We start from the raw sequence: 24,772 nt of genomic DNA, 5'->3' as shown, positions 1-24,772 counted from the left end.
GGGATATTAGTCTTTCTTTTGTCTTAGCTCAGAGTCCAGAACTTATTCTGATATGGAAAGAGGCTCGTCCCTATTACAGCATAGGACGGAACACATACGGCGAAAAGTGGATGACCTAACTGGATCTCTAATCTGAAGGTAATTGTAACTTTGATTTCTCGGATGACCAACATCCCAGTCCCCCCCTTGACCATGAAGGCTGCAAAGTCTCAAGATGTCGGGGAAAACTATAATATAAAAACTAAGACAAAATCCGAAATATAGTTTTAATTCAATGTCTAACATTCAGTAAACATAAAAATCATTATGGATCTCTAAAGGCCTAATGTGTTTTTCGAGAATGAGCCGTATCTTTATTCATTTTAATATATAACTACTATTATTTTCCAATTTATATTTCTAAAATTTCCACCCTATTCACTCACATGAAATTATTTTGCAGAGAACTATGCAATACCTAATCCCATTTAACCATTATCTATGCGATCGCATACGTCTCCGTGAAACAGATTAGCATTCGTCTCATGTAGATGATCGATGTCGCTCTCTAATGAATACCTTTGAAACTTCATTAGCTTGTTAAATTATTGGATACTCTGATGATGTAACTTTATATTGATTGATAGCTTTTGGCTTTTATTTGTGATTCCTTTTTTAATTATACACACTGATTTTTATTGAAATAGTGATTTTAATGTACTTAAAAACTCGATTTAAAATGGTCTGTCCATCCAAAGGTTTTCTGGTAGAAACGCTTTAAGCGATTAGACCGCCTTTTGTAAGTACCTTCTTCTTATTTTTATGTCATATCTCTGTTTTTTATCCACTGAATATTCGGACAGTAGTGTTATATCATTATTATTAATAGTGTATAAAATTCTGGAAATATTTTTTTATTTATTACTATTTAAATAAGGATTCGGACAATAAAGTGTTATACTATTATTATTATTATTAATAGTGTTTTAGATTTCTGAGATATATTTATTTATTACTAGCGGACCCGACAGACTTCGTCCTGTCAAAAAGATTTGTAATATGAAAGTTTTTTGTTCCTATCTATTTTATTGTCGGGGCAAAAATTCTCCTGAACAGAACCTTCACCCTGGTGATAGGGCGTTGTGAATAAAAAATAATTATTAAATAAAACAGATATAAGCATTTAAAAGTAAGTAATCGCTTTATTGGTAACCATCATAATTATTTACAAAAATCAGTTTTATTTTCAGTGTAGTGCTTTATGATATACAATATTTTTTGTTTGATTCCCTTGCGCATAGACAAATAAATCTGATGGATTTCCAACACGGGAACAGGCAACATACAATTGACCATGTGAGAAACATGAGTTTTCCAGATTAATACCACAAACACTTAATGATTGCCCCTGGGACTTGTTTATGGTCATAGCAAAAGCAAGCCGCACTGGAAACTGTAGTCTTTTAAATTCAAATGGCACATCAGTCGGAATCATTGGGATGCGCGGTATGAGAACATCTTCTTCTTTATACTTTCCTTTCAGTATAGTTGCTTCTATCACGTTGTTTAGTAATTTTTTTGTCGCTAACCGTGTGCCGTTGCAAAGACGCGGTTGGTTGATATTTCGCAACATTATAACTACCGATCCAACCTTTAATTGAAGATTGTGAGGTGGCAATCCTGGCAAATCCAGCGAGTTTAAAAATTCCGGTGGATAGTTGACTACATCATCTTGGTTAGTAGCCGAATCAACTGATTTATATATCCTAGATTCGCCTGTAATTTGTTCTTGAATCGCGAAGCCAACCAAATAACTAATAACTAATGATATATAAAATTTTTTGACTGTTCAATTTAGTCGGGTCCGCGATATCACTTTTGTTGAGTTTCAGAACGCGACATTACATTATTATATTCTGTGCTCCAATGCACACTGCTTTGATGTTAGGAACACACCTACATTGCTTAGACAACAGTGAACTTTATGCAATAGCAATAAAGCTCAAATTGACTCTACGTATTAGTTAGAAAACGTTTGTATGGGATAAAGAAAAAGACTGTTTTAGGGTTTTTCCGGCAATTATTTGATATTTTCTCGCCGTAAAACCATCCTTGAGCTTCGACGAATATTAAAAAAGAATTGGCCAAATTGGTCCAGGCGTTCTTGAGTTATGCGCTTACCAACACATTTAGCGATTCATTTTTATATTATAGATTATTCTAATACAGAGTTTTCCAAACACATGGGATAGGATATATTTAATATCCGCCCGGATAGAGACCACCGTACACAAGTTGTTAAAACCAGCCATAGTAGCCCACATAAGTGTGTGCCCACAGAATCAGCCTGTGTATATCCCGTTCCAACAGGCCGGCATAATTATGTCGACTGCCGAGGGGCAATCATCTCTCGTCAGTCGACATTCTATTAAACCCCACTTTACTTACCATCAGGTGCAGTGGGGTCACTTTAGCGTGCATGAAAAAAGACAATATTTATGTCGTTCCTCTCCAAGTCCACCCCGCACGCTGTGTATCTCAATTTTTCTCTCGTAACAACTTGTGCGATAACATTCGGACAACACGTAGTTTACTATGGCGGCTATCTGACAGATCTCTGCCACAATTTGTTGTGACGGGTGTTTCGGAAAACTTTTATTTGTAATATAAGGATATTTCCGATGTAATGTGGATATATTTGTTGCGACATGTCTGTCATGGGCTAAGCCTGGTGAGCCGTGAGCATCAGTTATTTCATACTTTATATTATGTATATATCAGCGAGGTTCAACTGCCGCGGTGTAGTTGTAATTGTACACTGAGCTGTTTCCCTGGGTTCGAATCCTAAGTCGGGCCAAAATAATTGTGAGTGGATTATTCCGTCTTAAAAAAAAGTCGCAGCTCTGATTCAAGTTGACGGTTTGGTACCGTGCCTCGGAAAGCACGTCAAATCTGTTAGTCCTGCGCCTGATCTCTCTCCTGTCATGTCGGATTGCCGTCTCACCGGACTATGAGAGTGAATGAACAGAGTGCACCTGTGTATTGCACACACACTTCTGTGCTATAATATGTTCCGCGTATCTGGCTGATCTCCTTTGGAATTTGCCGCTATCAAAATTTTATTAGGAGGAATCAATCATATCAGTGAGCTTAGTGTGAAGAAAAGCATCCAAGAACACCCCATTATTTCTTGACAGCTAAATTAAACGATTTCAAAGAACCGAAATGTAAATTGAGATCCAAAGTGATTCCCTTAATAAAGTTATTTGTACCAAAGGTAAGAGGAAACAAATTTAATAGCCCAAAAAGATAGGCGGCAATCAATTTGCCATGTCGACTTGCAAAATTTGAGGTTTTAATTAAATTTAATGCGCGTCGTTTTGTTAGCTAGAGGATTTGATGCGATGATCCCGAGCCGTTTAAATCAATTTGTATTTCATCAATTTGATTACGTGTTATTGTCGCCTTGTTAGGTTTTTGGTTACCGACCCTAAGTCCACACCGAGGGAAACCTGCGAACCGGTACTGGTTTACCCCCGGCTTAGCAACTGTAGGACCCTAGAAGAAAAAGAAGAGGATAGTTGAAAGTAAGTGTTAGGGAATGAAGAAGAGACCATCTTAAAAGGGCGGAGAGGAGAGGGCCAGGTGTGTTCGCGAGGTCTCATAAGCCTCAATGTGAATTAGGCAACCAAGAAGTTTATATATTCACCATGTGCCTAGAGTCACGGTATAATATGCCCTATGCATGCGGGCGGGAGACTGAGCGCATAAGAATTGCCCCGAGGGAGCGCCTTATTAAGTTAGAATTGTTTTTAATGCGTTTGGATTGAGGTTAATTAAATGCCGGTATAAGATACGGTATTATCCGAACAAACGAAAAAGTCATTCAGTTGATGTTCAGTAATATCGTTTCATAACCATACACAATATCTATACATATTATAAAATAATGTCCTCTTTTCTGTCTGTTTTATGTTATACATTTTCTCAAAATCTACTAAACGGATTTTTATAAAATTTGGTATGGAGATGGTTTAGGACCCTGGGAAGGTTATAGGCTACTTTCTATTCGGGAAAATATATAGCGGGACTTTTATCCCGAAAAATCTATGTTATTTCTCATATACAGTCAGGCCCAAATCTAGCTATAAAAATTTAAAATTTCTAATCGCGCCAAACGTTTATATCTGTATCAATTAATATCGTTTAATTTTAAGAAAATAAAATTCTCAGGTTTAGTTTTATTTTATGAAGAAAAAAGAATTCGATTGAAGTTATATGTAGAAACGTATTAAGGTTTCGAATTTGTTCAGCTATTTGTGTGGCTGATTGTGCTTATGTACAATCAATACAATACAATACAAATATTTCTTATTGTTACCATTGTTAGAAAGAAAACAAGAATTATACATTTTCTTACTTCTATGGTGTACAATGGGCGGCCTTATTATTACAAGTTATTTTATCCAAACAACCCTAGTATGAAAAGAAACTAGTGTCAATAGTTATAAATTAAAAAAAAATCTGTTCATAGATCGCGTCGTCAGGTTTTCCTGAAATTCTTCTTTTGAAACGAAATTTCGAACCCACGACCACCTGTTTATCCTATAAAAAGCAACAATAAACTCTCTTCGTATCGTTTTTATACACAATATTAAATATAATATGAGAAATATCAACAACAAATTATTATTACAAAATTAATTTTGTAATAAGACTAGTGTCAAAAAAAGGTGTACTGTAGGCTACTAGGCTAAGATTTACATCTTCACAATACAGACTTGTCTACTAGGAAGGCCATAGGATATAAATTCAAATGTAAAATATAGTTTTGTTAACTTCGAAAAAAAAAGAATTTTGAACAAATCTATTTTTATAAATATCATGTACTAAAGAACTTTTTTATATCCAGCTTTGGAAAAATTATTTCCCAAAAACACAATCATTCGTCCCACTGAAATCGAACCTACGGCCTTTCCTCTTGGCGATTCATTTGCCACCACGTTACGGAGGTTATTTGACATAGGTATTTACCCTAATTGATAATATAAGGTTATAAGTTCATTCAGAAGGCTATAAATTATTTCATAAATATTTCCTAAATTACGTGTAATTAATAAATTATTTGTACCTGTTTTCGGTCGACCCACCCCTCAGTCTCGTGACCATGAAGGCTGCAAAGTCTTTAAAACGTTGGGAGAAAATCTATATCTATATATATATATAAAAATGAATCCCTATTTCCCTTGGTCACACCATCACGCGTGAACGGCTGGACCGATTTCACTATTTTTTTTTGTTGTGTTTGTTATTGTCAGGAGAAGTATCTTACGAAAGAAAAATTCTGAAAAAAATAGCGCGGATATTAGAAAATTTAAGAAAACTTAACGAAAATATTATATTTTATATGACTGTCAATTGTTTGAAATAACTGTCAGCGATTGACCGTCTGTCGGGTCAGCTAGTTATAATTTAAAACCCGGGATAAAATCCGAAAATATGTTTTATTTCAATATTTACCTGGTGGACCAGGTTTTGACCAGAACTTTGAAACAAACAAAATGTTGCTACTTTTATTTCCCAAGATAAAAGTAGCATATGTTCATCTGATGGTCTGATACTATCACCATACAAAATTACATTAAACTCCGTTCTGTAGTTTTTGAATACATCAGCTTTAAACAGACATAGAGGATGCAGACTTTGTCTAAAATACTGAGTAAAATGTATGCTTATGTACCATATTATAGACCCGGTTATAAAAGAACGCTAGGTTTTAAAATCTAAACTAACAAAGCCGTCTAATCAACTAAAGGTTTACAATAACCCGAACAAAAACAATATACACACAATAATACGAACTTCAAAAGTCCAGCACGACTGCCCGATAAGCTGGGGTTATCTTTCTGTCAGCACTACGCCACACCAGTCTAATTGAAACTTTATTCTGCAGATCCCAAGTCTCGGATTTACTTGTGTGGACTTTGTAAAATAATTTTCAGAGCTAACCCGCTTTTGAAGTTGTATTGTTATCAGAAAGAATTTGATCTGCAGTTTCAGATTTTTGACATTGAAATACGATTCAGTTGTATTTGTGTAGTGTTTTTAAAGGTTTATTTGACCGGTAGGTACCACCGCAATGTCTATTTCTGTTGTGTTTCGGTTAGAAGAACATTGTAGCTAGTGTAACTTCTGGACATAATAAGACTTAACATCTCATGTCTCAAGATTGCGAGCGCAATGTAATGCCTAACAATACTTTGTAATTCAAGGTACTGTATTGTATTTCTACTGTTGTATAATTATCTTAAAAAGTTTTATAGAACGCATTTAAGCATATTAGGACTTATATATGGCATCGGGTCCCTTTTGGAAAATTTCATCCTTCCCTATTGATACATTGCCAAACACTATATCAAATAACCTAATGTTTCCATTCTCATTCAATCATGTACCTTCTTTCATAAATAAATTTAAACTAACCCAATCCTCTTTGTCAAAGCCTATTCATTGCCAACAAATAAAGAACATTCTCGGAATGTGTCGAAACTTTCGGTTTTTCTGCTCCAATGCCGTGAAGGTGGATTGATAAAAACTTTTCAATCATAACTGTCAAAGATCTGAGGCCGAAACAACGAAGACACGTTCGGGCACGGGCGACGCCGAAAATTATCTTTATACTTTCTTTCGTTTATCTTTCTTATTGGAATTTTTGCCATGAATCGATTGTGTGATCAAATTGTTCAAGTTTTCGATTTAATCGGAAAAGTTTGTGTAATCAAATCAATATTAAAATGCTTTATGAGCCTGTATCTTTTGGATGAGGCGTTCACCCAAGGAGGGGTTCTTGCGGGATTAAAAATTATAGCAGTACAAAAAATTATTGAAGCTATATTAAACATAAGTGATGATTAAAAACATTAAAAGTATTCTGTTAATAAAAATAATCATCATCATCATCAGCCGCAGGATCTCCACTGCTGGACATGGCCTGCCCCAAAAATTTCCTGACGACCAAAAACTAAATTAAAACTTTCAAGATTAGTGTACTTTTTTGTCGCATGAAATATAAGGCTTTTTTATTTTTATTTCACGCAGTAGCGTTTGTTTTAAGTTCTATTAGGGGATTCAGAGTAAACAGTGGTTTTGACTATTTGACTAAGATATTCTATGTTCATAAAAACCGTAGATCTAAATCTTCTGTCCACAGTGACAAAATATACAACCACGACAACGAAAAGGTCCTTTAAAGACTGCAGTAAATTTACATAAATAACGTTGAATAACCACACAGTTATTTGTTCGCATATGCAATAAAAAAACATAATGTGATGTCATATGAAAATTACTTCAATTGAATTTTAATATCCGATATAAATATCCTGGAATTCATTCCAATACCTTTGTGATAGACCAACTAAAGGAAATAATATTAACAGGAAATCTTGGAAACGCTGAGTGAATGCAAAATTATTTGATGTTTCTTCGTAAATGAAATTTAAAATTGTAATGGATGCAATACGTTTTGCATAAGACAAGAATGGTGGACTAACTGGATACACTACTAATGTTCTAACTGGAGGCTTATTGTGTCCTTAAAGTTTATTTTCCTTAAAGATGGGGAATATTCCCATAATCGATATAGTGCTCTAGTATTGGTCTCCACGTACCATGATGATTTGGTATTTCTATAAAGCTGAAGCTGCCTGTCTGGAGTCTGTCTGATCGATGATGAGACATTTGAGTGTTAAGTTAAATATAATTGTGAAGTTTCTAGGAAATGGACTTGGTGTAAAGAATAAAATAATCCTTAAACTAATGTAAATAAAAAATGTTATTTCCACTAATGTCAGCAGGGAAAAATAATATAACACTTTAACTAATCTAAATAAAAAAAAATGTCAGCAAGGCAAATGGAAAATACAATTGTTCGTAATTGCAAGCAAATATAAAATACTGTTTCTCGGAATGTCTGAACACATTCGCTCAAACAAAGTACATTAGACATACACAATTACTCCGGAAATTACTTAAACTTTCGCCGAGAAAACGCGAGCCTTATCGTAAAAGAAAATTATGTACAATTCCATAAAGGGAGATTAAAACGATTTGATAACGAAATACTTGAAACTGATTAGCTTAACATGGATTTCAAGTAATTGTTGATAATAGACTTATATTTGTGGAGTATTACCGCATACAGAAAAATATCAAGCTTTTTTCTACTTCCAAGAGTAGGCAGGGATGTAGGTAATTGAAAGGGTAGGAATTATATAAAGTTTGTGAATAAATTCTTTATAATTAATTCCTCCTCACCGAATTTTGACCACGGAGGCCATCAGACGTCAGCCAGGTACGCAGAACGTATTACAGTACACATGTGTGCGCAATACACAGGTGCACTCTCTGTTCCTTCACTCTAATAGACCGGTGAGACGGAAACGTTTGTAGAAGGAATTTTGGATACAGACCCTTGGTGTACATTCAGAAAACAAGTCCGGGATAAATATGCTGACGATCGAAAATTGCAATATTTTTTGTTATCATTATAGCTGGACTTCTATTACCATTACATTTATTATTCTTTTCCCAATCAAGATATAAAGAATTTTAAGTCACCTTACTATATTTTTACATTAAATTTTGTTCAGGATCGAAGTTCTCAAAAAGCAAAGTTAAAAAAAAAAAAACAAAGCAGAAATCCACAAAAAATTCAATTATATTTTTCATATGAAAAGTAACTGAAAATTATCCTGATTAATATCATGAGTTCCACGGGAATATTAACCGTAAACAAAGGATTTCATGATCCAAAAAAACAACAACGCCAAACATTCATGTCACAGCAAACGAAATACGAGTCCTACGCCCTAATGGGAAATAAATACGACCGTACGGGAATGTGAAGACTACATTCCCAGAGTATTCGTTAGATTCCCATTGGGTTTATTTTAAAAACAAAAGTTGAGGGTTGTGCCAAACTATATGTGTTTACAGATATCATATTGTTGTAATAAAAATATTTTTATGGGTATTCGTGACACTTTTTGCTATAAAAAAACTAACCCCCTTATTCATAGACGTTTTTTATCGAACGACCGAGTAAGGCTGTGATAACAAGTCTGTTTCTCAGTGCTGACGGCATGGCAGTCTTCGCAGTGCGTAGACGTAGGGCCGTTGTGATTGGCTAATATTGAAATACAACAATAATAACCAATCACAACGGCCCTATGTCTATTCTCAGTGCCGTTGAGCACTGAGAAACAGGCTTGTTATCACAGCTTTACTCCGTCCTTAGATAAAAAACGTTTATGAATAAGGGGGTAAGTGTTTAACAGACTAATAATATTTAAATTACATTGTTTTTATAGAATTTAAAGTGCGTATGATTTAGAGTATTTTTTTTTTTATTATTTTCTCACTAATGTATCAAGAACGTAGTTTACTCAAACTCTAAAATATTATACAGCAGAATTATAAAATTCCACTAAGATTTATGTGATAAACATTTAACATCTGAAGATAACGTAAATGTTAATTATTATACAGAAGATTTTATACTAAAGCGTGACGTCATCGCAATTACGATGCCTAAGTGCAAACGAGATAGCCTCATAAGCGCCCATTCTTACTCACACCGATATTTACAAACGCATCTATTTCAGTTTTATGCGGTGTTGATAACGATTTAATTTGTCGTATAATTTCCTGTTGCCTTTATATAATCCTTGGTCGCCCGTATCCAAATAAGCTGCGATTGAAACAGGTTTTAATGCGCCAACGCATACGTTCGCAATTTGATTGACGCGACTGTCGGAAATGCCGCACGCGTGACTATTGAAAATTAATATACAAACATAAACGATTATTACTACTAGCATTTTTTTAATGTTATTTGGGTACTTCTCTCCAACATAATACGCCAGTCTTGTTATAACTTAACCTATAAATACAAAATCATCATAAATATTATTATTATTTTATTCGAAACATCCCAAAGAAGACAAATCACTTATATTACTGAATTAATAAGTTTAAAACTGCTGCCATCAAAAGGGATCCTCAAGGACTTCATCAGACTGAAGTAGACAATCAAGAATGTTACGCAGTTGCAAGGTACAGTACAGTCGCTTAGATACGACCCGCTTGAAGTTTGTCACAAGTGACGACAAAGCCATTGTTGGGGACTTTTTTCTATAGGGAAAAACCTCTTAGATTCCCTCCTACTATTGGTAAGTAGGGTATGTCGGATTTTTATCGGCCAAAAGCCCCATGTTAGTCTCCACCTGCACCTTGGTGGATCTCCGGGACCTCCAAAAAATGAACTCCCCACTTCACAAATGCGTCGCTAATGCACTGTCTCTGAGAAATAAAAGCTCTTGTTAACTCAACACCCTTCCATCCGCCCCCTACTCTCTCTACAATCTATCTGTAAGTTGTTAAGCAGATGTACCAGGGCGATAGACACGAACGTCTCGGCATCTTCGTCTCCAATCTAGGTCGATTGCTGGAGTGCCGACAGACGCAGATCGGGTTTTGTGAGTAGCTTCAAACCGGCCAAGACACGCCGGCCGTACTGTATCCTGCATAAATAAATTAAGTTAGTACTTACGACGCAGGTGCGTCTCTGAACGTTTATTATGATAAAGTTGTACTTACCCACCCATTACCGTACTGTGGTGAAAGTTTGAAATTTTACCTTGAACGGTTTGACGCTAGGATTTTTTCCGTAATGCTCCTGTAATTCCTGTGGGTATTATTAGTATTATTTTTTATCTTTATTTAAGGAGTTTGGCCGTTGTTTACTGGGTATTATTTGGGTTTGGATGAATGGTGATATTTGTGAATATTGATTTAAATAAGTGATCGCAATTTGAATTCAGCGCGTTTGAGTTGAGATTGATTCTATGAGGTTTTAAATAGTTTTTTTTATTGCTTTGCATGACGAAACTAGCTTGCCATTTGATTAATGGTAAGCGATACGACCGCTCTTAAATAGTATAAACACCATCCATTACCTTGAATTACAAAGTATTGTTTGGTATTCTACTGCAGTAGTTACACTAGCTACAATATTAAACAACATTATTTGTTTCATAATACATATTTGTGAATTTTAATTACCAATATTACGTATCAATTACAAATTGAAATTGCAATTTCAATAATATTAATTGAAATTCTTATGACTAAGCCTTAAAATACCGCTATAGGATATTCAAAACCTATTAAAAACAGAAAAACCTAAACCACCACTACCACTCAGTAATTCGTAATTGAAAGGTTGGATTTCGCGTTCCTTAAGTTTTTTACCCAAACTCAGTGCGCCGTAATAGCCTCAATTCGGCTTTTACTTTATTCTTGATGGAATGCCTTATGCGCGCGCTCCTTACCATTATCATCATCATTTCAGCCGGGAATCGTCCACAGCTGGCCACAGGCCTCCCGCATTGAGCGCCACAGGGACCGGTGCTGGGCCGCCCTCATCTATCGGACTCCGGCGACCCTCACCAGACCGTCGGTCCATCTCATGGGGGGCCTGCCTACGCTGCGTCTCCCGGTTCGTGGTCACCACTCCAGAACTTTTCCGCTCCATCGACCATCAGTTCTACGAGCTATGTGCGCCCCTTGTGATATAACATAATATTGTTTTCCAAATTTGTGTGTGTTATACCTCTGCGTACTCCCGATTTCTGATAAACAAGGAAGGCCTGATATGATGCTAGTGTTATTCTGTACTAGTTGTTTTGTGGTCATAATATAGAAATTATGCGTTATATAGTAATATGAGCCCTGTATTATATACTGTCCCACTGCACGGGCTTCCTGCACTACTGAGGGATTAGACCTTAGTCCACCACGCTGGCCTAGTGTGGATCGGTAGACTTCGCACACCCTCAAAATTATGCGGGAATCAGTTTGGTTAGGTATAATTACACCTATATAATTATAGTATTTCATAAAAGTGTTATGATTGCTCTTTGTCATTGATAAAAATTATTGTGCAAAGTAATTTTCCTTGTAACACGTGAATAATCCAAATAAATGAAATCATAAACAGATTTCAAATCTTGCCAAAATCCTGACGTCGTTTATTTATTTAAATGTCATGTTTTGGATTTGTATGAAATAATGTCAAAATCTATTTGTAGTTTTTATAACAAGGATAATTGAATTCATTTTCCAAGTAAACAACCACAAAACAAATGACGTGCTAAATAAAACACAATAGAAATAATACACTACACGATTTCGAATATAAGTCGGTGGCCGATTGTGTTCCGATCGCGACCGACTTTTATCGGTTCGGTTGTACGATATCCGATTTTTGACTCATACAATAAGTATACTTTGGTCAATTTCTCAAAAAATCGAGCAAAGGTGAGTAATAAATAATTTCATAAAAATATAGGGTCATATTTCTTAAGAGCAGATTTTTAGTGATTGTGTGTGTTACTTGAGCAGAAAATATATAAGATGGTATGTATGTCTTATATTTTTGTCGCCATGCATCAGTATGCAAAATGCCAAAGACAAATGTACCAACTTATTATTTAAACAATGAGTTTGAACATTCAGGATCGTATAAATAGATTCAACTGAACTTCGCCCCGTTGTACTATATCAGCTGATACGCCGTCAAAGGCAGTATCTCAAGACCGTCGCTATTTTATTTATTGCTTTCAATGACGAGACGAGCTTGCCGTTCGCCTGATGGTAAGCGATGCGACTGCCCATAAACAGTAGAAACACCATCCAACATTGAATTACAAAGTATTGTTTGGTATTCCACTACGCTCGCCATCCTGAGACATGTGATGTCAAGTTTTATTATGTCCAGTAGTAACACTGCCCACAAAGCTATTTAATAAACAGATACAAACATCACTTCAAAAAATATCTCAAGTCACATTTGGCGAGCTAAGTCTTGTTTATTAAAGATTGCCTCAGCTTACATCACGCGCTCAAGTGCCAGCTGGGTAATACTTTAAACGCCTACATAATGCGCTGGACAGACAGAAAAGACGTAAGATGCACCCAGTGCGCGGACATATCTCTTTTCCGCGTCCCTTTCATACAAAATGTATAGAAATCTCGTGATGCAAAACATACAGAAAATTCAGAGAGCGACATGACATGGAGATGACGCGAAATTGGTCAGCCGATAACCGTCATCTCTCGTGGCACCCAGCATCACGTCCGAGCCTCGTCTTTTCTATATGTTTTAAAAAATTACGACGGTGCCCCGTCCGTGCCATGTCTGCGCCCCATGTCTTTTCTGTGTGGCCCGCGCCTAAAGGCTTACTCAAAAGTGACATTAGTTTATTAAGGCAGCCCTTAATCCAACTTAACGATGTGTATATAAAACAAAATGTTGTAGAACCTCTTGTTCGAATATAATTTAAAAATTAAAAACATAAATGTCTTATGTCAACTCGTGTAAAACAAGTGCTCAATGATAAAAAAACATTCTCCGAATTTATCCGTATTTTTCATTTCACGTATAGTATTTCATTATTTTGACTACACAAAAACATATATGTTTTTTAACACCAGGATATGTTTATCTTTTTTTCTCTTTATTGTATAAAAAGTCGTCTAATGAATACACTAAGTTCATACATTATTAAAATTGCATACAAACATTCGACTTTAATGACCGATATTTAACGGTCGTCTGCGTTAGGTATAAAGTGATGTAAAATGTGTTCAACTTCGCTCGATAATTGATGTGTAATATTGTTGACTCAGTCAATCATTGTATGTACAAGTTCAGACTCGTAAACTAAAGGAAAATATATATTGTTATAAATTAAAACGCGGACATAATGGATGTAAAGTATATTTTAATAGTGGTGTGTGTTTTAGAGTGGACGATTGCCAAAAATAACAATAAAATTGGTGCGTATAAAAAAAATATCATTGGATTTACAAGGGCTTCTCGGAGTAAGTTAAGTGAAAGCATATTTATTACAGCAAACCTAAAATATTATATACAAGAATATAGAGCAAATGTTTTAATTAAAAAAATATTTAATATGGAAGTTCTATCAACGAAATTTATATTCTAACGGGGTCTAATTTGTGGTGGAACGAATTTTTTAAACGTCACTTCAAAGTGACGCCACTGCACCCGACGGTAAGTGGAATGCACTCCAGGGGCCTTATTCTCTATCCCGCACGTTATTTTGACAGTGCGTAACAAGCACGTAACACAACACATCATGTTTAGGAGAATAAGGGCCCTGGGGCCTTATTCTTTATCCCGCACGTTATTTTGACAGTGTGTAACAAGCACGTAACACAACGCATCATGTTTAGGACTATAGAAATTTGGCTTACAGAATACCATTTCACACACATTTCTCGAAGATAACATGACACGGCCGCGTTACGCGTTTACACTATCATACAGAATAAGGGCCCAGTAGTGTTGACTTATAAGAGATGATTACCCCACGGCAGTCGACACAATTAAAGAGATTTCAACTCAAGATCACAATCAGCCAACTTTTCCCGCTCATTTTCCAAAATTATTCTTTGATTCCTTGTCTTGATAATAAGGAAGACAACAAAAAAAATCAGTCAAGTCAGTCTGTTCTCAAGTGATGCTCTTGTATACATGTGGCAACTGATTTTATTTATGTAGATATGTGACAAAGACGAGAGACCAACTTGTGGGTCACGTGTTGGTCCCTCGACCAATCACCGTCGTCACTATACAACGCGGACGTTCGTGATGTATTATTTCTTTTGGTACATTCAGATATCTTCAGATCTCACATTTTTTTTCAGATTATACAAGTGTGGTGTTGTCAGTGTTCCATAAGCAAAATAAATCAGATAAAGGTAAGAGTATTGAATTAGTATTTAACTATAAAGTAATATATATTTCGGTTTGAGTGAAATGAATATTTTTTTTGTCGCTACGGTTTATATATCATCTATAGTATTATATAGAATTTGAAGCATTTCTCTGTTTTTATGTTTGTCTCGGAGTCTGGAATTTGTGTCCGAAATGGCGATAGGCTCGCTCCCTATCACATCATGGGACGGTACACACTCGGCGAAAAGTGGGCGCACTGGCTGCGCCTCTGCTTACCCCTTCGAGGATAAATGCGTGATGTGTGTATTGAAGTGTTTGATTGAATACGCTTATCTCAGGAACTACTAAGCCGAATAGATTTTTTTGTATGGATAGCCCATTTACCGAGGCCATAGGCTATATAACTATAAATAAATGTGCTGGTTAAATTTGCCCTTAATACGCTACTTATCTTTTACAGATAAAATATATTATAATGAAGGTGATTATATAGATTTTGTTTGTGAATTACAAACCCAATACAAAATCAAAGATTATACTATCAGTATGGTTCATGTTAAGTGTAAGTATTTTTGTAATTTACAACTCTGATATAACTTAATACGGTTTCATTTCAAAAGTTTAATTTATTTTAATTTCAGTTAGAAACCTATTAAGAATTCTAGTATGCGAGAGACCACCTTTAAATTAAAATTAAATTAACATATCTCAATTAGCAGTTTGTAGTCACTGTTTTGTTCCGGTTTGAAGGATATTGTAGCTAGTGTAACTACTGAAATAATAAGACTTAACATTTCAAGTGAAATAACATCTCTGGAATACCAAACCATACTTTGTAATTTAATGTATTGGATGATAGTTCTACTGTTTATAGTCGTATAACTTAACATCAGGCGAATGGGAAACTCGTCTCGTCATTAAAAGTAATAAAAAAATAGTGACAGTTTTAAGATCCTAGCTTTGACAGCGTCTCAGCCAATATCGTACTTCAGAGCGAAATTAATTTGGATCTATTAATACGATCCTGAATGTTCAAACTCATTGTTTAAGTAATAAGTTGATACATTTGTCTTTGGCATATTGCGCACTGATGCATGGCGACAAAAATAAACTATGACACACTACCATATATTTTAACTAGCACCTAACCACCAAGTCATTCAGAGCATTAAAATTTAAATTATTTTTTCAGATAGACTTGTACCTACTATATTATACAATACCAATGTAGCTTTTATCAAATACATGATAACAGCTGAAGAAATAGACAACAGATCCGCGGTATATTGTAGTGTGAGAAAAAAATCCAAAGTAATCAATAACACCACTTCCAAAGAATTGTTTATGAATCATTCGGGTTAGTAATTTAATTCTAATGCTATAATGCTAGTTTAGAACTACGCTAAGATCGGTGATTTTAAATCTATATACTATTGAAACGTAAGGCGTTCATGAAATTTAAACATTACATTTATTTCTTACTACACCTACACTACACCTGATGGTAAGTAGATGGGGTCCAATAGAATTTTGACTGGCAAGAGATGATTACGCCTCGACAGTCAACACAATTATGCCGGCCTTTTGGAACCGGATATGGATTCCACTCCACCCACCATCATGTCCAGTGTCACGTTGCCTAGCTCGTATGAAAAAAGATATGTGTGATGATGGACTCTGCAGATTTGTAATGTAGTTTTTTCACTTTACCATTCTAGGTCAACAGATTGGTAATCCAATTAAAAATATTGAGTACTATGAAGGGAATCCAATGAGAGTGTCCTGCAACAAAGGAGGTAACACATCAGAAACTTATTATTGAAATTTTATCATAATTATGGCCAAGGACGGCGATAGCCTAATTGGTAGTGGAACGGACTGCCGAGACGAATGTCCGCAGGTTCAAATACCAAGGGCACACACCTCTGACTTTTCTAAAATTATACGTGTACTCTTTGTGAATTATCGCTTGCTTTAACAGTGAAGAAAAAACATCATGAGAAAACCTGCACACTTGAGAAGTTCACTATAGGAATTTCGAAAGTGTGTGAAGTCTACCAACCCGTACTAGGCCAGCGTGGTGGACTAAGGGCTAATCTCCTCTTAGTAGTAGAGGAGGCCTGTGCTCAGCAGTGGGACAGTATATACTTAATACAGGGCTGATATTATGATTATTTGATATTGTGGCTAAGGATGGATTTCATAGACTTGGAATGTCAAGGTCTTTAAGGAAGATTCCCAGTCAGGAAGATGTTGCGCCTGACCGGCCGCGGCCCCTCCGACGGTTCCTATTCGGAGATAGTATATATGCAACGCGTCGCTCAAATTGTGCAAGCGTGATTCAGGATCGACGTCGCCATCTATCGTGATTGCTTTGTGATATCACTGTAGTTGCGTCACTGCATCGATCCTCTTGCAGTTCCGGCGATGTTGACAAGATGGCGGTGTATGCATCGATTGTACCGCCACAGGTCTTTTGAGCCACAACCTCCCCAATCCATAGGAGACGGGCCGCACCAGGCGGCTACGGACAACGACTTAGTCACTTCCGTCAGAGGAAGCCCTTAGCCGTCCCTAAAGCACCGAAGAGGGCCACCGCTAAGGTTTAGTTGGTATGCCATGCGTAGATTAGGTGGACAACTTGATGTTAAGCAATCTTCACTTATTAAACATACAATTCCATAGGGATGAATTTTCTGAAGATATTAAATAATAATTGTGATTGGATATCGGGTTCGAGTCCCGGGTCGGGCAGTGATATTTGGTATTTGCTCAGTATTAGCGTCGAGTCTGGAATTTGTACATATTAAGGATATGCTCACTGCCTATCCCATCTTGGATAAAACATATTCTCGTAGCACCTCTGCTTACCCTTTGTGGGCGTGGATAGGGAGTAGGTGAGAGATTTACATAAAAAAGACCCATGTTATTCTAGAATTGTAGATTAAAAAAAGCCCAATAAATCTTCTTTTCCCAGCTATATTTATTTCACTTAACCATCTATTTCTAATAATTGTATTCTGATTTGTTGTGTTAAGATATTTTTAAAATAAAAAAAACGTCTTTTACAGATAAACTAATTCAAAAGGTAAATGAAAAGTATGTCATTATGTATAAAAACATCTATTTGAACTCGTCTGATTCTGGTTCCTTGATATTTTGTAATAGTATAACCAATAAAACTATGAAAACTGGCATTGTTTACACACGAGCAATTTACAACAAAAGGATCTATTCATTGACAAATTCACAAATAAGTTCAAGTAAGTATAACATTGTTTTAACCGGGAGTGATATCAGCCCCGCACTATCTCGAGGCAATTCTTGTTCGCTCAGTGTCCACACCGAATGCACGCTCATGCTCCCGGAGACATTGAGGCCCAAGGTGCACAATTAAGTGTATACCTCATGGTTGCCAATTCACATTACCTATGAGTAACGTGACCATTTATTTTTCGTCTCAAAACGGGACATTGGTTTATTTACGTTAAGAATAGATTCTCAATGTAAAAAAGCAACACACGCTTTTTAGAAAATTTGTACTTCGGCGGCCGAGCGTTGCGCGGATGAAAATTCGGAAAATCTCGTTTTCCCGAACAACTACAAAGATAAAATTTTTACTCATTACTCATCTCATCATTTTATTCACTAGAGAAAAGATTCGTAGTCGTTGTAGTCTTTACTAAAGCTTACTACTTGTAGCAGCCCGGTCGGCTCTTAAATTTTCGCACGGTTTCTAATAACGGAACAATTTTGTGTCTCCGAGATTTTTGTGGGGACACCGGGACAGATTACCGAAAAAAGGGACGGTCCCGTTTTAAACGAGACGTCTGGTCACGTTACCTATGAGGGCTCGCGAACATTTCCTGGCTTTCTCCCCTCTCATCCTAAGAAGGTTCCTTCTCCTTCCTCCAAAATTCCTTCCCCAAATATCCCCTGCCTACTATCCTCCAGGACAATGCAGTCGCTAAGCTAGGCGATTCCAGTATCCCATACGTAGGTTTCCCCTTATGTTGACTGCGAGATCCCATACAAAAAGAAAATAAAACCGAGACTGTTATTAAGATATCCAAGATACTCGTGGAATTGTAGAACGGCACTTTGACTACAGCCTAAGAACTCGGTTACGTTTTTTAAAAATACCATTATGTTTTGGTCATGACTAAGTGTATAAAAAAAAATGACATCATGAATTTAAATAATAAAAGCGGCGATAGCCTAAGTATAAATGCTACGAACTGCCGAGTCAACTGTTACGGGATTGAATCCAACTGCACCTTTGACTCTTTCAAGCTACGTGGATATTTAATAAAACATCGTAAGGAAGCATACATACCTACAAATGTGCCAAAAGTATTTTTAAGGTATGTAATGATGGCTGAACGACTTTCATAAGACGGTTTAATTTAATTTTATCCGTGGTGCTTTATAACTAGCTTATCTAGTTGTACACATCCCTATCCTTGAGGTTAAGACGCCTCCTTAGATCATGATTTTGTTACCCGCATTGCTATGGTGGGAAGTGGACAACTAATATTTCCAACTCCTCCCTATCTTTCTATTTGATTAATTTCTTTGCGGGATAATAGTTTTCCCTGAGACTCGCCGAACTTCACCGCTTGGCGTCATAAAATGCGTGCCACTGCTGATCCTAGCTTACAGGAGTTGTAGTGGTGGATGTGAGAACGGAAAAGTCTCGTTTCATAAGACGGCCGGCAGCGACTGGATGAATAAAGCAGCAGACCGGGCTCTGTGACGTTCCTTAGGAGAGGCTTATGTCCAGCAGTGGACTGCAACGGGCTGATGATGATGATGTGATGTATGCCTTCCCGCTTAAGGACTACATGACGAGAAATCCCGTACTCAGTAATGATGGAAGTTATTAATACAACATAATTAATAATTTATTACATGTATATCTGAAAAACATTCAATGTTATAACCATATTGCTACATATAACACAATGCTGCTTGGAGGCAGAAATAGACAACGCTGTGGTACCCTACCCGCACCAAACGCCACTCGACCATACACATACGATTATCATTTACCACAATCATTGAAACTGTAACTCAATCATAATCTCTGTTTGAATTTTAGAAAGACCTGGTACGGATCAAATGTCTGTCGTTTTAAAATCAGCAAGGCAAGAAATTGTTCACCAACCAACCACCTACCAACCGGCAACAACCAATGAATTTCCACCGCAAAAATCAACCTCCATCGCGTGGAAAAAATGTTGTGAGTAGCCACCTTTCCTTTTTAACACTGACGCGGCAAAGTGACCTCACTACACTTGATGGTTATTTATTTATAAAGATACACTAAACAGATTACTGACAATAATAATCTAAATTACATTAAAGTGGGTCTAAAGGCTAATCAGAATCCCAATAGAAGTGTATACAACTTATTCAAAATAGGTGACACGTACATGTTATTTAGTGACAAAATAATAATAATAAATATAAAATATGTTGGCTAATGTAAGGCAGACGATGTGGGAGTTGTATTTGACTTGGGTGCTGCGGACAATATGTATTTTACTGAGCGTCGGAGTTAGCGGAGTGGGTTGCAGTATCGGCCGGCGAAATAAATTATCCATCATTAGACACAATTATGCCGGGCTTTTTGGAAGCGGATATACAAATTTATTTGAATGGGACATACGTGGGCGACTATGTCGGGTTTTACACCTTGGGTACAGTCGCTATCAGGCCGGATACAAATATACTACCACTAGCAAAATGATAGAATATCTGTCTATACGATTATACAAAATAATATATTATTATTATATATAGATAGCCCCCTGCCCTCGACCCCCCTATGGTCTCTATTAGTCGCCTCGTTCGACAGACAGGGGATACGGTGGTAGAATTCACCAATCGCTCTCAATGCAAAAGGCGGAGGGTTCCGGTCGTCTAATCCATATAACTCAACAGCATGCAACTTAAATCAGTTTTGTTGGGGTTACCGCCCTGTACGAGCTGGCGAGTTAGTGCCACCCACAGCAACACCAAGGTTGCCCAACCTTTACAAAGGTTGGACCAAAATGATAGAACTCAGTAGCCAAGAAGATTTGTATAAAATAAGTAAGTTTTTATGACTTCCTAGGGTATAATGCATTTTTCGAATAAGTAGCAATTGTCATCGACTTTAAGGCACATTTTTCAACTTGAAGAGTATTTTGAAACTCAACGGGAGCTGTTTATAGTCGATGAGCCATACTATGAGCTTGTGGATAGACATATTTTATAGTCCACTGGTGAGCACGAAACTTATGTTCTACTGAAAAGATCTAGCCCTATTGATTCTCAAAGTAGGCCAGATGGACCCCCAGGGGTCCACGGGAGACCTGATTAGGGTCTACGTTGGCATGACAAAAAAATTAAGGTCCACAATTCATAAGCAGGGGTCCACGAAAATGTATCTGGTTTCATAGTATAGTACTAAAATGTTGGCCTGACTTCATCTATTAATGCAGGCAGATAATATCGTTAGGTGTCGGAAGAGGCACGATGACCCTAACATAACTGTCCAGACGCCCCCCCCCCCCCCCTTAGACTGGGCAGTTGTTACACTGCACTCTCTCTGCGAAACCATAAAAAGAAAAGGTCCACCAGAACGAACAGAATTTTGAAAGGGGTCTATGAGAAAAAAAGCGTTTGAGAACCTCTGGTCTAGCCTTTAGTCAACCATGCTGGCTTAACGTAGGTGTACCACTTTTATATATCTTCCTTTTTCAGATATTATTGGAGGTAGTATGTCTTTGGTCTTAATTATATTGATGGGCATTCTACTCTGTCTACGAAAGAAGAATAAGGAAAAGCCTCCTCTTGAAGTCGTACCAGATCCAAAATATGAAGATATTGAACTTAACGTAAGTAACATATTACTTTCCGTTTTATCACATACTGGCTTTTACCTGCGGCTCCGCCCGCGTGAACAATTACTTCTGGGTTTTTTTTCCTGCGATATAAAGTAGCCTAAACCACTCAGGAATAATGTTGCTTCCTATTAGTTAAGAAAAATCACAATCCGTTTAATTGTTCCTAAGATTAGCGCGTTCAAACAAACTTTTCCGCTTTTTATATGAGTATAGTATACCTATAGATACAACAGAATCAAATAATGCATTAAAATATTTAATAAGAGAAATATAATTGATGAAAATTTGGCGAAACGTTGGGAATAAGTACATATAAATTGAGCTCATATTTGCTATATCACAAGAATATACATACACTTACGCCTTTTATTCGCGAAGGGGTAGGCAGAGGCGCATCTAATGCACCCACTTACTGCCGTATGTGTTCCATCCCATGATGTAATAGGGGGCGAACCTATCCTTATATCGGATACAAATTCCAGACTCCAGGCTGATACTAATTAGAATAATCTAATATCACTTTGCCCAACCCGGAGATCGAACCCGAGACCTCAGCACCACCGTACTGTGATACAACTATGCCACCGAGGCATAAGAATATCAATTAATCGTTCGTTTTTATTTCAGACCGCCTCCAAACAAATAATCTATGCAGAACTGGAATTATCAGAGGAGTCTTCCAATACTCATATATTTCAAAAAATAAATGAGCCGCAATATGCACAGATATGTAATCTGCAAAATAATGATAATAAATGATTTGAAATCATGATGTGCTGTTATTTAATTCCCGAGTAAGAAGGGTGAAATATAAATTCAAACGACTTAGTTGTTATACTATATTAGACCGACAGCGTTCCGCTTAATACAAGTGCACAAAATTGTACCCTGAAATAAAAGCGCTAGGTTTCAATTCGATTTAACAGTTATATGTCATGTCACGAACAATCGACGACGGACTATAGGCTTTAGCTCTAGGTTTCTGGCTGTCTCGAGTGAAAGTTGCGGCATTCAACCTTCGTGGCATGGCATTGGATTGGCTTAACACATGACTAGCTTTGCCTGGAATGTAGTGTGCTGTTATACTAGCTAACTAACTGTTATCTTTACAATAAAAGAAATTGTAACAGGCCAATGTTTGCACATTATAGATATTGAAGAAAACCTAGGGGGTCTACCCCCGAGGCAATTCTTGTGCACTTGGTCTCCACATCAAATGCACGCCCATGCGTGGGGACACATTTTCCGTGACCCTAGGCACACAATTCAGTGTGTATACCTCATGGTTGCTAAATCCACATTGAGACCTATAAGGGTTCGCGAACATTTCCCCTCCCTCTCCCTTTCAACCATCCTAAGAAAGCTCCTTCTCCTTCCTTTTCTCTTCCTTCCCTCTATCCGCTCCCTTTTTCCTCCCGGGCCCTGTGACCGGATAGCCGTAGGTCGTCAGCGTACCGTCCGCTGGCACCCTCGGTGATAACGATAGGGCCCACCAAATCCTCACAGGGACTGCCATGGTTGCTAAGCCGGGGGATCGCTTGTACACCGTTCGCAGGGTACCCCTGGAGATAACCGCGGCAGATCACCAAAAAAAAATTACAAAATAGTGGGTCTTTATTAGAGAAACAGAAGTCAAAACAAGTTTTTAAAATTTTTGACTGTCAGTTTTATAAAACGCATAACTCAAGAACTTCTGGATGGAATTGAATGCAATTTTTATATTGCTAGACGTCTAACTCAAAATATAGACTCCATTTCGGGAAAATTAAAAACGGACTTTATCCCGAAAAAAATTCAAGCAGGCGGAACTGCAAGCAAAAATGTATATAATATATCCACATTTAAACACGATGTTATCATGTTATGTAATCACGAAATATTGCAATTTTCGCCAATTATTTTGAGAAATTAGACGCCTCAAAACGATCAGTATTTATAAGAGATTGTAAATTGGACAATTAGTAAAAACATTTAAGCATCGCCGAGGGACTTCATTTCAACATCATTATAATCATCAGCCGCAAGATGTCCACTGCCGAGCATGTGCTCTAAAGATTTCCAGATCAACCTATTGGTAGCGACCCTCATCCAGCTCAACTTACTTTTTTAAAAACACTGATCTAAACCAGTCATTTACCAAAGACATCATCATCATTATGAGCCGCAGGATGTCCACTAAAAGAATATCGAACATATATAAAATAAAATATAGTCAAGTGTAATTGGCCTGTGAACACCAAAACTCAAGGTAGATAAGACATTTCGTGAGAAAAAAAATTACCCTCACAAAAAAACGTGTTAAATTACATCAGAAGCTCGTCTCGACCCTCCGCTTATTACCAAAGAGGAGGTAATTAATGTGCAGATAATAAGTTAAGTAGCAAGACATTAAAGGAATTTATTAAAGGTTATTTATAAGACAGAACTGCCTTCATAACCCAATTTTTTATGAAAATTTGTTGTTCCGATGTCGAGAAATTCTTTGCAAGTTTGCAGCTTATAATTATTTGTTATAATTTCGCGGTTTATAAGTTGCGTACACATACTAGAACCCGAGGTCCTGGGTTCAAAAATCTGTGTATATTTTCCTTAATGTACCTAGATTACCTAAAAAGGCTTGATTTTAGGAAGATCATAAAACGTCAGTTAAACCTTTTATGTAATATGTTTAAAAATGACTGACCGCACATTAGAATAAGATATGAGAAGGTTCCAGAATGTATTTTTTTTTTCAGTATATTGTAAGTTAATGGCAGGTAAGTTGACTATTAAATGCGCGATCGTTGCCTAACTTTGAAAAAGAACGTTAACGAAGTAGGGGGATAAATTTTTTTGGGTTGATAGTAATCATAATCCGCAACCGCAAGCAGAGCCAGTGTAATTAAACGATGCTTTGAGATTTTATATTTAACATCTCAAGATGAGGAACAAAAATGCTTCAAATGAGGTTATGAATGGTCTCCTAACTCAATATTTTTTATACATTTAAATAATAAGAAGAACATATCACTCATCAATATGTGTGTTATAGCAATAATACCCAGACCGCTAAATATTGATTCTCAAATCAATT

At 36.7% G+C, this 24,772-nt stretch overlaps 1 protein-coding gene across 3 annotated transcripts; it reads left to right on the top strand.

Moving 5' to 3' along the window:
• Positions 1 to 13,745: 13,745 nt before the first annotated feature.
• On the top strand, positions 13,746 to 22,461 carry LOC115455569. 3 transcript variants are annotated; one of them, XM_037436296.1, is made up of 9 exons: positions 13,746 to 13,881; positions 14,776 to 14,829; positions 15,267 to 15,368; positions 15,999 to 16,163; positions 16,525 to 16,602; positions 17,878 to 18,069; positions 19,908 to 20,048; positions 21,557 to 21,690; positions 22,327 to 22,461. In XM_037436296.1, exons 1-9 carry the CDS (start codon positions 13,809 to 13,811, stop codon positions 22,456 to 22,458), a joined length of 1,071 nt encoding a protein of 356 aa, XP_037292193.1. In that variant the 5' UTR covers positions 13,746 to 13,808; the 3' UTR covers positions 22,459 to 22,461. The 3 variants fall into 3 exon arrangements, with proteins under 3 accessions (XP_037292193.1, XP_037292192.1, XP_030040064.2); XM_037436295.1 differs by having other exon boundaries at positions 13,746 to 13,926; XM_030184204.2 differs by having other exon boundaries at positions 13,746 to 14,119.
• Positions 22,462 to 24,772: the final 2,311 nt, after the last annotated feature.

This window comes from Manduca sexta, chromosome 7, assembly GCF_014839805.1.
Source record: "Manduca sexta isolate Smith_Timp_Sample1 chromosome 7, JHU_Msex_v1.0, whole genome shotgun sequence".
Taxonomy (NCBI): domain Eukaryota; kingdom Metazoa; phylum Arthropoda; class Insecta; order Lepidoptera; family Sphingidae; genus Manduca; species Manduca sexta.
The sequence above is the reverse complement of the archived record's forward strand: the minus strand, read 5'-3'. Positions and strand labels throughout refer to the sequence as shown.

Excerpts from the sequence above, each read along its gene's own strand:
- LOC115455569 (XM_037436295.1), top strand. The coding sequence starts at position 13,809 with ATGGATGTAAAGTATATTTTAATAGTGGTGTGTGTTTTAGAGTGGACG. Across the intron at positions 18,070-19,907 it reads AAATTCACAAATAAGTTCAA|AAAGACCTGGTACGGATCAA; the intron begins GTAAGTATAACA and ends TTTGAATTTTAG. Across the intron at positions 21,691-22,326 it reads ATGAAGATATTGAACTTAAC|ACCGCCTCCAAACAAATAAT; the intron begins GTAAGTAACATA and ends TTTTTATTTCAG.